Source organism: Panicum hallii, chromosome 5 (genome assembly GCF_002211085.1).
Source record: "Panicum hallii strain FIL2 chromosome 5, PHallii_v3.1, whole genome shotgun sequence".
In the NCBI taxonomy this organism is placed as follows: domain Eukaryota; kingdom Viridiplantae; phylum Streptophyta; class Magnoliopsida; order Poales; family Poaceae; genus Panicum; species Panicum hallii.
The window spans coordinates 10801877-10817207 of NC_038046.1; the positions used below are offsets into that span (position 1 = coordinate 10801877).

The 15331-nt window shown below is 48.3% G+C and overlaps 1 protein-coding gene across 1 annotated transcript; it reads right to left on the reverse strand.

Annotated features, from left to right (window-relative positions):
* Positions 1–8708: 8708 nt before the first annotated feature.
* LOC112895584 (probable sulfate transporter 3.5) lies at positions 8709–13272 on the reverse strand. The gene is made up of 11 exons (XM_025963545.1): positions 12628–13272; positions 12233–12440; positions 11928–12099; positions 10881–10946; positions 10637–10750; positions 10398–10514; positions 9891–10304; positions 9600–9790; positions 9426–9508; positions 9248–9324; positions 8709–9156 (listed from the first exon to the last, which is right to left on the reverse strand). Exons 1-11 carry the CDS (start codon positions 12968–12970, stop codon positions 8989–8991), a joined length of 1953 nt encoding a protein of 650 aa, XP_025819330.1. The 5' UTR covers positions 12971–13272; the 3' UTR covers positions 8709–8988.
* Between the last annotated feature and the right edge of the window lie 2059 nt (positions 13273–15331).

The window sequence follows — 15331 nt, forward strand, 5'->3', positions numbered from 1 at the left end:
GGCCGGGGGCTCTGGTCTCCACTCTCCACGACGAGATCCCGGCTCCGGTTCCATGGCACGCAACGCGATGCGGTTCATGCACCCGCTGGCGCCGCATCGTTGCAGCTCGCGCGGCGGGGCAAAGGGTCCTTGCGGTTGGCCAGCGCAACAGCGAGGAAGGACGCGGCGGCGAGCACGAGCACGGCCACCGTGAGATGGCCGCGTGCACACGCGTAGCACGGAGGAGCCTTTCCACGTGGCACGACTAGTCTGCAAAGCCACCGAGACATCACCATAAAACTGGATTGGGTTAGTGGCTAGAGGTGAACAATGAACTGGTTCAGAAAACCGGAGTAAAGTAAAATATAATTTGAGAGACTATCTCTATCTAGACAGACTTTGATAATTGAAGGGAGTATTTTGTACTTTTCCCTATTATTAGCACATCCGAGGTGCCCAGTGGCGTATCCAATGCGCCCGACCCTGAATCCTCCAACTGGATATCGCTATCCAATGCTAAGCGTGGCATGCAGGCCAGGCTATCTTCCTCGTCTGCTTCATGCAGGATATAGTATATCCAAGAGGTGTTCATCGACGTATCTATCTCCGGTTGACACTAACAGCGCGTGAATCCTCCTCTTGGACATCTCGAATCCGTGACCCAGCTCGAGTGCTCACGTACACGAGCTCTCATTCTCAAAGCGCTATAAATAAATCTGCAGAGACACTAGCTACAACTACAAGCTACATACCTGCATCGGCACGATGGCGGTGCCAACGACGGCGACGGCGACGGCCTCCTCCGCGCTCGCCGCGCTGCTCCTCTGCGCGGCGGCCTTCCTCGCCTCCGACGCCGCGAGCGGCCGCCACGACCCGAAGGCCAAGGCCAAGCCCGCCGCCGGCGCCGACCTCCTGGACAGCGCGTGCGAGAACATCACGGCGAGCCAGTACAAGGGGCCCGGGCTCACCGCCGACTTCTGCATGCGGGCGCTCTACCCGGAGACGCGCGCCACGTCGGCCAGGCACCCGCGCGACCTGGCGCTCGTGGCCATCGACCTCGCCCGGAGCGCCGCCGCGGACGCGGGCGTCGTGGTCGGCTCCGAGCTCCGCGCCCCCGTCGCCGACGACGACGAGGCGGACTGGAGCAAGGACACGGCGCTCACCCTCCGGTACTGCCGGATCGACTACTGGACCGTGGCGCGCACCGCCCGGGTGTGCCGCGCCATGGTCCGGGAGTACGACCCCTGGGTCGAGGGGCACAAGAGCGGCAACCTGTTCCCCTACACCTACTTAGAGTGCGCGGACAGGATGATGGACGCGGCGTTCAGCTGCTGGAACCACATCTCCTTCGACGGTGAGGTGAAGAAGGCTGTGTGGAAGGAGGTCACCGCGGCCGCAAGTCTGGCCAACCTCGCCAGAGCCATGGTCGGGCAAATGCTCGGCATCCTCGACGATGATGGTCCTTACTAGATAGGGCTTTAGAATTTAAATTGGATCTGTCAGTCAGTAGGGAGCTAGACAGCTAGCTAACAACCAAGTAATGAAAGATGGTTTATCAAAAAAAGTAATGAAAAATGAATAACCGTGTCAGGTCAAGCAGAATATGCTATATATGTGAATCTAAAGCACAAATAATCTTGACACCAATTCATGTGTTACAGTCTTCCAAAACACTCATGGGGAAATTTAGCTTTCCCATTCACTTACCCATGAGTTGCAGTGAGTCGCTTTTTAGGTGTAATTTTTGTGGAAAGGAAAAAAATCCATTACTACCCTCACAAATCCATTTTTTCCACTATACCCCTCTAACAAAATTTAGACTCAATCTATTCTCTCAAATTATTTCGGTTGGTACAATCTACCCCTAATAATGAGACTTGTCTTTTTTGTTTCTCCATATACACAGGTTGAGTTTTAAGTTTAAACTTTGTGAGTGGTAGAGAACATGATGCCTTATGTTAGAAAAATACATGAAGAATTTTACAGTGTTATTTTCATAGGTGAGAAATATTTAATATTAAATTGATCCTAATGATATAAATTGCACGAAAATTAATCATAAAATTTCTTAAAGTATTTTTCTAACATAGGATATCATGTTACGAGGCGCTTTGCAAAATTTAAACTTAAAACTCAACTTGTATGCGAAGAAATAAAAAGGATAAATCCCATTAGGATAGATTGGACCACTAAAATAGTTTAAGAGAGTAAATCAATTCTAAATTTTGTTGGGGAGATTAAACAAACAAACTGAATTGGTGAGGGTAGTAAAGTAGACTTTTCTTTTTAGAAAAGATGGTGTGATAAACGTTAGGGCGGTAGAACCTCCATCCAATATTTTTTTCCTTATATAGCACAAAGTTAGATACAACCAAAGTCATAGACCTTAAAATTGAATGGTTGGAATATAAAGTATATCAGGGCTTATATTGGGGGTGTTTGACAGGATATCCTGATGGTGATAAGATTTCTAGGAGCATGAATTTGTAGCTCCAAGAAATCTTAGATTTGAAGTTATAGATATGCTAAGAGCATTTAGATAAATCATTTTGTTTATTATTAGATTAATATAAATATTTAAACTATAGTTAATTTAGTGTTAAACTAGCCGGAGCAGCTATGCCAAGCAGACACAAAAACGGCTAGGTGCGCTTCAGTCGTCCGACAACCTGTTCGCATGTTAGCATCGTCACACATTACCTAAGGCGATCAAGGTAGGGAGGAGGTATGGTGGAAATATAGATCTAAGCAATATGGCCCAAGAAATTATTCAAAGACTTGATCAAGCACAGAAACGAAGGCAGCTCTTGACAGAGAGGAACAATCTTTCAGAAGCCAGCTAAACAATTTCCTTACAGATTATCAAAAAGACCAGAGCGCGCCAAAAATTATCGTTTTTTTCTACTTACATGCAAACTCAAGGAGAAGGAAAGATTACACACAAAAACTCAAAACTCACAGAGGGGTTGCTACCACGCAGCAAGAAAAAAAAGGAAGAGGAACTCGTTGTGCATTCTTTTTTTTCGAAAGACCACTCTGTGTGCATTTTAACAATCTGTAAGGACGAACTCATCAAAGGAAAGCAGGGATGGACTGGGAGTTACTGAAGTATTTAAAACGCAACTTAGACATTTGGAGACCACCTTCACAGCAGAAGAAATACTGGACGGTTTTATGGTTCTTCAGGACTCTTGCAGTTTGGAAAGGCGGCTTTATTGGTCAGACAATGAGAGTGAAGCGGAGAACTTTGTCTGGCAAAATATGCATGTTCTCACTAGTAACTTGTACCAACGGTAGGCAACAAAAACATCATCTAGAGTGACTGAGTGAGCCGAGATAAGACGTAACCTATATTGATCTGCCCCGCAGAAAACCGGAGCCTGGAGTCACCCTTGGTCAGAGGGAATGCACTGCCGACAGGGCAAAGTGACAGAATGCTTGCAGAGGATACTTAAGCGATAAGCGCGCGGGCACGACACATCTAAGCGATCAAGTCCATATAATCACAACCACGATAGATGCTTCCACAACTGAGGAAAGATCTCAACACAAACATTGTTAAGCTACGGCCACCAGATTATGCCTCTCCAGGCTCTCCTCCAAAGCCTCCGCTCTCCATGCACAACCTCCCTCCAGCTAGCTGCTCACGGATCTGCTCCTTCCCCAGTGCACATACGGCAATTTCAGATGAAGTAATATGACCTCAACTGGAAATAACTCATAACTCGCAGTACTCATACGAAAGGGACGTGTAACTGAAGAACGAATCAAGAGCACTCGATTTTAGCAGTTTTAGTAGCCGTCAGATTGGCGTATCCTTTTGGCTGTTGCTTCGGTGGAATCAGTGCCTTTGGACTCATGGATGAGTACGTTGGAGATAAGCACATCAGCTTCCACTAATAGTGTAAGACCAGCAATTGAACCGAGTACATTACAGGGAATGTTTTGTTCCTGTGCAGCCCAAAAGACAACAGAGCTTGCCGGCCATGGCTGGCTTTTGCAGTTTTCTTAATGAACTTGCCTCTGCCTTGTAGAGTTCTTGTTCAGGAAAGAGGCTTTATTTAAAGGTGGGACAATGGAGACCAGTGAAAAACTTTGTCTGGCAGAAAATGTATGTTCTTCCTAGTAATAACTAATATTAGGCAACAGTGTTTATCTGGAATGAGCAAAGTTAAGACGTAACCTATTATTACACATTTGATTTTCCTCACAAAAACTACAGAACGACCAGTTGATTACTGCTGGCTAGTGACAGTCTGTCACGTTGACAAAACCAACAAAAGCAGGCAAAAGAATGCCCAACACACGATTACTCAAGATACAGGAAAATCACATGCTTTGTAACTATAGCACGTGGAAAACTAAGCGTTGCAAAGCCAGAAATGCAATGATGTCGTGTGAATTGATAATACACGTGCTACAGGCCTGCAACTAAAAGTAGAGCAGTGACTGGCTGCAACTACAGCTCAAAACAAACGTTCTAGAACAACTTGAAAAAAAAAAGATGATGAGTTCGTTTATTTCCTTCTAAATTGAAGACGCATTGCATCATTATACTACAGTAGTAGATTTAATTTCAACCGTACTGAACACGTCACAGATTTAATTTGTTTGTAACAGTTTGAAGAACGCGAAGAATATATACATGCGGCAGGTTTGAATTAGTAGATAGTATAGTGAATATTAAATTCAGAGAAGGCTTGTGGAAGGAAACTTTATCCCTCTAGAAATGATGGAAACTGTACACATGAGACTTCGTTACAGCATCGGTGTAAAACAACATAGGCAAGACAGCAAGATTAGTACCATGAAAGAATGGCAAGCAGAAGCCGAACACCATCTCTGTTGCATTGCACCGGCTCTAGGGAAACAAAATTTCCCTACGGTTCTACAATATTTCCTAGGGAACAAAAATACCTCTAGGGAGACATGGTGATTCCAGTAGTGATCTCACCAGTACGGCGAGCTCACGTTGCAGGTTGCACTGATAATTTTGATGGTCTAATTATGCTGGTAGCTTATGTTGTAGCGGCTCGACTGACACATTGGTCGCGGAATACATACGAGCAGATGGTCAGTTATAGTCCGAGTCACCCATGGTCAGCAGTAAAACACTAGCAGCACGAAAAGTTATACGTGCAGAGAACACTCGAGGTCTTTTCTCTTAAACGTTAATCCAAGCATATAAAACGACAGGCAGACACAGAATTGTTCTCAGTGATCAAGTCCAGATATATAATCACAGCCATCACGACCCTTCCAGAATGGAGAACAGATCTCATCACAAGCATGCATTTTTATTCATGCGTACTACTAGTAATATTACTCTCGGCTAGCCTTTAGAGCCACCAGATTATGTCTGTCCTTCTCAGCAGTCAGCCTCCATTCTCCATGCAGGCATGCAGCCCCCTCCAGCTCTCAAGGAGCGGCTCCCTCTCCAGTGCCATTCACCATGCCCAGACTGCTGCCACCGCCGGCAGCGACGGCCCCTCCAGCTCCAGTGCCATTCACCATGCCGCCCAGGCGCCCTCCGCCGGAAGCGATGGCCACACCCACGGCTGAAAGAATTCAGCGACAGAACACAAGAAACTAGGAAGATCGGGCAATCAATCACCACATAGAAAAAACACAAGGAACATGGTAGTTCAGGGTTCCAGGCAAACGGCCTTTGCAAGAAACAGAGACGAAAACCAGCAGTTGTTGTAGATGATCAGATAGAAACGAGGAGGAGAACTCACCGTCGTCGCTGGAGGACTGCCCGCGGTGACCGCGATTCTTGCAGCTGAAGCTGCACCTGCTGTCTTTGAAGCACCACCAGTGGCACCTCTCCTTGGCGTTGGGGAGGTGAGGGTTGTTGCGCTTGCAGTCGTTGTAGCAGGAGCAGAAGCAGGCCTCGAACACGCCGGCCACTCCCTGCATCAGGAGGAAGGAGACCAGCGTGGCCACCAGCAGGGCCCTCAGCAGCGGCGCGCTGCGGGCCGCCATCGTGTGCAGGCTCACCGATCGAGTGGATTGGCTGGGATGGGTGATCGAGAGGGGTCTGGCTGGTCGCTTGGGTGTGTGCTGTCTGCTGTGAGCGCGCGTCCGAATTTATAGGCTGGCGAGGCTCGCACTGTTCTTCGGAACTATGGATTGAGGTTCGTCGGATCTTGGATCCACTGCAGGAAAACGGCGAACTTCCGACGGCCAAAATCAAATTTCGACGGCCCCGTGCGATGCTTTGAGACGAAGCATTACGATTTCGATCCGAGTCATGCACAACCCATAACCAAAACGGATGAAAGGGCGTGTAACTGAAAAACTGATCAGGAACACTTGCTCCTGCAGTTTTAGTAGCCCGGTTGGTGATTGTTACCGTGTCAGGTCAGGGACTAGCTCTGGGTCAGGGTGAGTACATTTTCCTACCAAAAGCGCACGGCATTGTTAAACAGAGCAGGGGCACTGCACCGTGCCAGGTCAGAACTCATCGCAAAATAGGGTGTCCTCAGCTAATCACGCCATCGCTTTGGAGGCCATAACGAAACACCTCACGGCTTTAATTCAGCATGTCTACTGAACTACTACAGCATAACCTACCAACAAAATTAAACCACCGAAGCTGTCAGTCCCACAGAATTAGGGCGCCGATGCTGCAAAATGAAATCTCATCTGCACGGTTTGCCGTTTGCGCCAATTCTGGAGGAGTAATTTTTTTTTCTTCCAGGATTTTTGTTAGGATGTATATTTTCAACTTTCAAGTAATTCAAACCGTCTGTACATTCTTCTGCATTCTGCTGCAGACTGATGGAAAAATGCCAAGTTGGTGGGGGTTAATTATGCCTCCAAAGCAAATCTGCGTGGCGTCATTAGCTGAGAGTTAGAATTATCCTATTCTATTCTATGGTGGTGGCACCAGGAACTCGCTGAGTAGGGCCGCCGTGGATAGCTGTTCATCATCTGGCAACACATTATCTCCCAGGTTCGGTGCACAGCATCAACTGCAGCTTCTTCAGGCTCTGGTTCAGGCGCCGCTGGCTCAGGATCTGCTGGCTGGGGATTGAGGTGACGTGGGTTCTGATGTTCTGGTGGTGGTTCTCATGGATCGGATGGGATATGAATGAGACCGCGGACTGCCGCTGGATCCGCTGTGGGAGAGTTTTACGCGGGAGGCAATACGATCATGATCATGTACTACTGTCTGTATGTAAATATCGGATGGTTAAGATTTTTCTAATATTATTGAAATATTAATTAGTAGTATAAGGTAGTATATCTAAATAGTATAGGTAGTATAAGAATAATATGGGAAAATTCATTTCATTATAAGTTTTCACCCCTGATCATATGCCAAAAATAGTTGCAATAGACAAAATTGTAAAAAACATAAAATTATTCTTAATTTATATTAAGTTTTTAATAATAATCTTATCTATTCTAATAGACGATTAGATCTTTTCTATACTACGTACTTGGCTACCAAGTGGTACCAAGCGGTGTATTACGCGGGCGGCTTAAGTGTCGCCTAACAAATGCACGGACGGGCCGCAGGAGTAAATCGGCCCAATTATATTTTCAGCCCACTACCATGCATCAGGAAGCAAGCCACGCAGCTGGCCCAACCACAGGCTCACAGCCAATTGGCAGGGTTTTCCATTTTTTTCTATTCATTTTCTTCCTATTTTTTCTTTTTTAATTTATGATCCATTGGACACACTACGTATTTTTTCACTCTTAGAAAAATTTAGTTTGCGATGTTAACTTATTCGTTCATCATGTAAATTTATTTATATGTAATATGTTCGTAGTGCAAAATTATTTATTCCAGAGGCGGAGCTGCCTTGGTCCATCAGGGTCGTCAGAATCCGATGAAATTTGAAAGGAAAAAGTCCGGTTTACTCTTGAACTATAGCAAAAGACCGGATTTCAACCTTAACCTATAAAATTGGATAAGAGAGGTCATCCAACTATTGAAACCGAGCAAATTTAATCTTTAAGGTGGTTTCGAAGGTGGTTTTGTATTTTTTTAAAAAAAATTAAAAAATTCTAATTAGATCTAAAAAGTCAAAAGTAACTCATTTTAAATCAAAAAAAATATGAAACTAGTACCGATTTTTTTCTAAAAATGTAACATATCTATTATTGATCTATTTGAATCTTATTTATTCAAAAATAATAGGCATAACTATAAGCGACCAATACTATGAACATAAAAAAATAGATCTTACAGTGCCAATAGATAGGTTACATTCTTAGAAAAATTTTGATGCTCATTTCGTATTTTTTGGATTTGAAATAAATTACTTATAATTTTTTAGTTTAAATTTGAATATTTTTAATTTTTATAAAATGGAAAACCACCTTCGAAACCACCGTAAGGGCTAAATTTGTCCGGTTTCGATAGTTAGATGGCTTCTCTTATCCGGTTTTGTAGTTTAAGATTTAAAATCGGACTTTTGCGATAGTTCAAAAGTGTAAATCGGACTTTTCCCAATTTGAAAATACAGTGTGCAACACTGTTCACCATGTATTTGACCCGTCGTAGCAATACTGTTCACTATGTATTTGATCCCGTCGTGGCAATAGAACCAACCCGGTGGCTTGATGGGCTAGCTTCACCCCTGATTTATTTACTTTATGGACTAATTTGTTGGTGCCATCACTTTGCCCTTGCGGATCCGGTCGTAGCGCGCTCATCATGGTTAATTGGCATGTGTTTTGCCCCTTTTCGAAATGATTGTCTATCTTGTTAGTAAGGTCGTCGATGCCGCGAAGAAAAGAAACTCTTCCAGTACGTGGTTTCCCATCACTTCTAGCAAACACGAGCTATTATCCTACCACATTCTAACGTAGTGTCTCTTTTTATAGAGACTCCAACGTAAATATCCTATTCTTCTGCGTTATGCGAACTGCTACCAAAGACCTACCCCCACCCAGTTCCACACGCAAAATCCTTGCTGAGCCACCCAACAATATCTACACCTACATCTTCCTTCCTAAAAACACACTCAGTCCATGGACACTAGTCACTAGCTATACTTCACTCTGCTCCTTGCCTCTGGATCTTTGGAGCCCGTACCGGAACGCCGTGATGGCGTCCTTGACGGTGAGGAACACCCACTCCTTTCCTACCTTGTCCCTGATGAACCCGGACAGCACCAGCTTCTCTGTCACCTCCAGCCTGGGGTTCGTCAGAGCTACCTGCAAGGTTCAGAAAATGCGGGACCGATCAGATTCTGCAGATGAAAATTTCAAGCTTTGGGCCAATAGCAGGTGTGGGGTTGGACATTACCGTGATCCCTTTCCGGTCGAGACTCTTGTGAACTTCTCCTAGCATCCCGATCCCCGTGTTGTCGATCGAACTCACACCTGCAATGCTCAGATTCAGACATGTGGTCGAGCTCAACACCTGTGGCCTGAACTTGAAAAGAGATGAAATGGGTGAATCGGAGATTTGGCCTTGGCCATACCACCAAGATCAAGGATCACGTATTGTAGATCTTGCCCGTCTGTCTTGCTAGCGCTCTCCTCATCTTCTACCCATCTCAAAATCCTGCAACATACACCGCAGATTAGCATCTCTTCACATGGGGAAAAGAAGAAGAAGAAGAAAAGGACATGATTTGATCACGCACTGTCCTCACCTTTCTCGCAAGTAGCCCGCGTTGACGAAGTAGATGGGAGATCCCAGCTGCAGCACGAGAACATTGGGGATGCTCCTCGCGTGCGGGTAATGCCTGACGTCGCAGAAGATCTCGCCTCCTGCCATGCTTCCGAGCTTGCAGGTGGTCGGCCTCGCCACGTGCAACAGTGCTCTGATCACTGACAAGCCTATCTGCACCGTGCACAGTTTCAAGCGAAGCGAATCAGCATTGCGCAGAACGACATGGCACCGGTTACCAAGCAGAGCACAATTGCAGCCAGGGGATACTTACTGATGCGCCGAGGCCGATGACCATGGTGAAGAAGACGACGCCGACGAAGGCGCCCATGCAGATGCAGAAGTCGAACTTGTCCACCCGGTAGAGGTGCAGGAACTCCTTGACCTTGATGAGCCCGATCATGGCGACCACGATGATGGAGGACAGCGCCACCAGCGGGGTGTACTTAAAGAGCGGGGCCAGGAACAGCAGCACCAGCATTATGCACACCGACATCACCACGTTCGACATGGGCGTCCGGCACCCGGCGTGGAAGTTCACCGCCGACTTGGAGAAGGGGCCCGTCGTGAGGTAGCAGGAGGTGCAGGACCCCGCGATGTTCATGATGCCGAACGCGATCATCTCCTTGTTCCCGTCGATCTGCTCGTTCTTGATCAGCGCCAGGCTCCGCCCGACGGCGATGCCTTCCTGAGAGCGATCGACAGTCTGATGAGAAACACTTCCAGCAACAGAAAAGGGTAGGTTCAGAAAAGCAGAGAGATGAGGCAAACATGTTCGTACTGCCACTGCTAGGATCCCAGACAAGAATCCTGCCTTCACAGCTGTCTTGACGTGCTTGTCCGTGAACGTTAGCTGCGAAATGGACAGAGGGTTGATCCCTTTCTTCAGGTCACCAACCTGCGTCACCAACATAAAACAAGTAATTCAGCCACTGAAACAGTCACGCATGCATCATGCGCTGAAAAATTCTGTGGCTCTGAAGCCTGAACATCAAGGGATCCTGGCCATGGACGGCTTACAATTGGGATCCCATGCTCGTTTCCTTTGACCAAGAAAGCGAAGATGCCGCCGATGATGACGACCATGAATGGCGCAATGGCCGACACCCAGAACAAGTTTGGCTTTTTCTTTCTCTGAAATTTGCCGAATCAGCTCACACAGTATCAAAGAGCGGAGGTAGAGTGCTTGATAAAACAGAATCATAGAAATAACTTAAGAAAGCGTGTGTGTTGATCAGGATTACATCCTCTAAAACCCACTTACTAGTTTCTTGCTTAACAGCAAGAACAAGAGGAAGCATACGCCGAGAACTGCACTCTGCCACCTCCACTGCGCACGGGAAAAGAGACATAGAAAAATTCAGACAGTTACATTTCAGAATCTCACACGTACAATTTCCCACGCAAATCATTTGTTTCTCAGAAAATAAATGGGAATGCTCTACACGCGTAAGCTGTATAAACATCTGCTGATTCTTTCTGATGGGCACGATGGGCAGGGATCATCACACTTTATCTGACGTCGGCCAATGTCACCAAATTATGCAAGGTCCTTACGAGGGCGACAAATCCACAAGAGGGTTGTTGAAAAACAAGCACCACATGTCGACATCTACCCGGGGCACACAACTACGTACTAATGTACCACGAGTTGTCAGTTTTGGGATCCACACACCAATGATCTGGGGTCTTTTGTTATAAGGACAGGATCTAGTCACAAGTAAACACACTGTGTGCTCGTCCATCATTGAGATATGCTTGTCTTGTTCTGAAACTGTTTGTTCTGAAACTGTTTGTTCAGAGACAGTCAGTCTAATTCTATTGTTTCAGTTTGAGAAACCCCTAGCTTGTGAAAGGAAAGGAAAAGCTGTTCTACAAATAACAAGAGAGCTTCGATGAGCAGTGAACATTGTGCACGAGTAAAATGTTCTTTTTACAGAGAATGGAAGTTGATTTTGTTTTTCTTTCCTTGGTTCTTACTCCTCGGAGAAGTTACTGAGAGCGGTTAAGAGCAAGTTCCATCCACGACACGTCTTGTCAGTTAGACTAGACGGCTAGGCCTTGCAGCGTACGGTTGCATGCCACTTTTAGCCGATATTAAAATTATATGACTTCGCCGGAAATTAATTAACAAGCGCATTTGAATTTTGGACCTCGAGGAAAAATGAAAGAAAAACTGCCCAGAAAACCGGGGAAATCAGGGGAGAAGCAAAGGAGGAAGCAACTTCTACTCCTGCAGTGAGATGTCCTGCGATGGAAATGGAAGGTGCAGAGGAGATCGAGGAGAAATGCGCGCGATCATCTCACTCACCTCGTCCCTGTAAAGGAAGATGGAGCGTACGACGGAGATGATGTCGGTCTTGGACGTGAAGTGCTTCATCCCCAGCATCCCCTTGAGCTGCTGCAGGATGATGATCGCCGCCGTGCCGCCCATGAACCCGGTGATCGTCGACCGCGACAGGAAATCCACTATCAGCCCTAACCTTCACACCAGACAACCATGGATGGAACTCGTGTGTCCTTAGCTTGGAGTACTAGATCGAATCGGTTCCAAATGCAAACGGATCGTCAAAGAGACGGATCGATCAATCTCGATTCGTGCTTGTTACGACGTACCTGAAGACGCCCAGTGCGGTCTGGATGACGCCGGTGAAGAAGGCGGCGGTGTAGAAGATCTGCAGGTACAGCTCCGGGTTGTCCTCCCGCGGGACCTCGGCCTCGATGATGGACGCCAGCAGCAGCGACGCCGCCGCCACCGTCCCCACCGCCAGGTTGTTGGAGCTCCCGAACACCGCGTACAGCAGCGGCGGCACGAAGCTCGAATCTAGCACATCCAAAAAAAAAAGACGATAAATGTGAGGGGGAATGAATGTGCATGCGGCGGCGTGCCGAGACGCGCGTCCACGACTCGTGACGTCGTCTCCGTGCGGTTTGCGGTGGTCAGGAATCGACGGACGAGAGAGGTAGAGAGCGAGGTGTCACGGCAGGGCAGCGCGTGCGTGCGTGCGTACAGAGGCCGATGATGGGCGGGAGGTTGGCGAGCTTGGCGTAGCTGATGCCCTGCGGGATGGCGAGGCTGGCGATGGTGACGCCGGCGAGGAGGTCGTACTTGAACTTGCCGAGGGTGTAGCGCGGCGCCCACTCCAGGACAGGGACGAAGTACTTGAGCCCGCCCCACGCGCGCTCGGCCGGCGGGAGCGACCCGAACCCCCGGAACGGGTCGTCGGGGAAGAACGTCTCCGCGAGGCCCGTCCGCAGCGCCTCCGAGAACGGCCGCTGCGCCGTCAGGTTCACCTTGTGCTCCGCCGCCACCGCGCCGAGGGGGCGGCCCCCATCGCCGGCCGCTGTCCCCATCAAGTCCCGCGATGGGCTGGATCAATCAGTCGCACTACGTACCCTATCCGTGGATTGGAGACGGGGACGGGGACGGGGACGGGGACGGGAACGGGAGGAACAGATCGTCGATCGAACCGGGGAGGGAGCAGGCCTGGGAGGGAGTGTCGTCCGTCCTTGTGTGGCCAGTATCTCCTCTCTCAGTCTCAGGGCTGGCTAAATTAAGAAGGTCGATGGCGGCCGGCCGGGGAAGAAGCACAACAGTGTGGGTGGTCTCAACACCGACCGAGTAGGGGGTGCTCTCCTTCTCGTGCCCGTGTGGTTGTGCTGCATGCGTGGAGCGGCGAGGAGCGCATGGCGGTTTATATAGAGCGCCGGCCCGGTTGAAGCCGGTTGGCGGAGGGAGCCCGCGGCGGCAGGGCGGGCAGTTCACGTCTGTGAGCGGATTGGCTCGACTCAGGCTGCGGTTGTGCGTGTGTAGGTGACGATGTGACAAATCGACGTGGAATTCAGCAATTTTGAAAGGAGAAACTTAAGCAGCGGGCTTCGTTTACAGGCGTTTGATCCAGGTCCTCCAGCCAGCCAGAGAGAGAGAGAGAGAGAGAGAGATCTCCGATCACGTATCTACGTTCAGACACACATTAGCTTTGATGAACGACGGGGTGTGTAAAAGTTAAACATAGGAGAAGTTACCTTTCATGCTAACCTTTTTGAGATGTAAGCGGCACAAAAGCGTTAAGAGGAAATAGCAACAACTAGAGGTGGGATTTTAAATTTAGATCGCACCCATGATTCTTGTATGTCATTTACATTTTCTAAGTGTAACCATATTGAATGCAATGTGGACTATAGCAAAATCGAATAGTTTTCTGAGGTGTTAGAAGGTTTCATTATAGGGGAAAAAACAAGAAATATTGTCACTACGCCAAAACAGCAAATAGGAGCAAGCAATCTGAGACAAGCCTCTAAGGGCACGTCGCAGATTACAGAAAGAAAGACGCGCTAAAAATGCGGGCGCGGCGCTGCGTGGGGTGGGGGAGGGTAAGAGACAAATGCCAGACGGGCCGTGGTAGGGCAAGTCTCCGATCATTTTAAGATCTGAGATGCGCCTTACTAAGGCCCGTCTCGCATTACTTGTCAACGATTTTTATAAAGCCACAGAAATTAATGCGCGACGAGCCTTAGTAAGGCGCGTCTCTCATTACTTTCTGTGGCTTTATAAAATGATCGGAGACAAGCCCTCCCACGGCGCGTCTCGCATTTGTTCCCACCTCAATGCGAGACGCGCCGTGGGAGGGCTTGTCTCCGATCATTTTATAAAGCCACAGAAAGTAATGAGAGACGCGCCTTACTAAGGCTCGTCGCGCATTAATTTCTGTGGTTTTATAAAAATCGTTGACAAGTAATGCGAGACGGGCCTTAGTAAGGCTCGTCTCGCATTGATCGGGGGGGGGGATGGCGGTGGCGCGTCTGTAGCGTACAATACATATTACATGGAATCAATCCCTTGAAACCGAACGAACCGGCTTACATTACATTACATTAGTAAATCCAGCAATACATTACAATGTCTGAAATACAAATAATCTCACAATACATTACAATGTCTAGCTAAATCCAGCATTACAATGTCTAGCTAAATCCAGCAATTATTATTACATCGATATTAATTATTAGATAGATATTAAATCAGGCAATGGCGCTGGCTTACGAGCGCTAGCAGCTTCGCGAGCTGAATCACCGTCCTCCCCCTTGTAAACGTTGTTGTTCCCCGAGCCACAGCAGTTTAGGGTGACTGAACAGTCGCTGCAGGGGAGGCAGCCGCCGAAGCAGCTAAACAGCTTCGACCAGCTCGGAAATTTCATCCTGGGCCAGCTCGTGTTTCGTGGGTTTCGTGAGACAATAGAAATCGATAGAGTACTACCACTAAAGCAAACAAAGAGAAGCTTCCTCCGTGGGTTTGCTGATGCAGATTCAGGCAGAATGCGACGATTCCAACAAATACATTCAACAATGGGAGGTACCCGATCCTTATGTGCGGGGGATGTTGGTGGTGAAGGGCGTTGTGGTCCCGGTGTCGCAGATCTGCGGCTGGTGGAGAAGCCCGGGGATGTTGGTGGTGAAGGGAGCTGCGGTCCCCGTGTCGCAGATCTGCGGCTGGTGGTGCAGAAGCCCGTTGGAGGAGGCGCCGCAGATCTGCCGGTGGCGACCGCTGTGATCTCCGAAGCGGTGCACTCCGGGAGCGCGGCGGTCTCGGAGGATGCGCCGAGGAGGGTGATGCCGAGCGCCGCGGTCTCCGGCACGCTGGGGAGGGGGATTTTGGCGGTGGCGAGGTCCTCGGTCTCCGGGACGCTGGGGAGGGGGATTTCAGCCGTGGTCATC

Excerpts from the sequence above, each read along its gene's own strand:
- LOC112895584 (XM_025963545.1), bottom strand. The coding sequence starts at position 12,970 with ATGGGGACAGCGGCCGGCGATGGGGGCCGCCCCCTCGGCGCGGTGGCG. Across the intron at positions 10,305-10,397 it reads CTGGGATCCTAGCAGTGGCA|GAAGGCATCGCCGTCGGGCG; the intron begins GTACGAACATGT and ends GATCGCTCTCAG. Across the intron at positions 9,791-9,890 it reads TCATCGGCCTCGGCGCATCA|ATAGGCTTGTCAGTGATCAG; the intron begins GTAAGTATCCCC and ends TGCACGGTGCAG.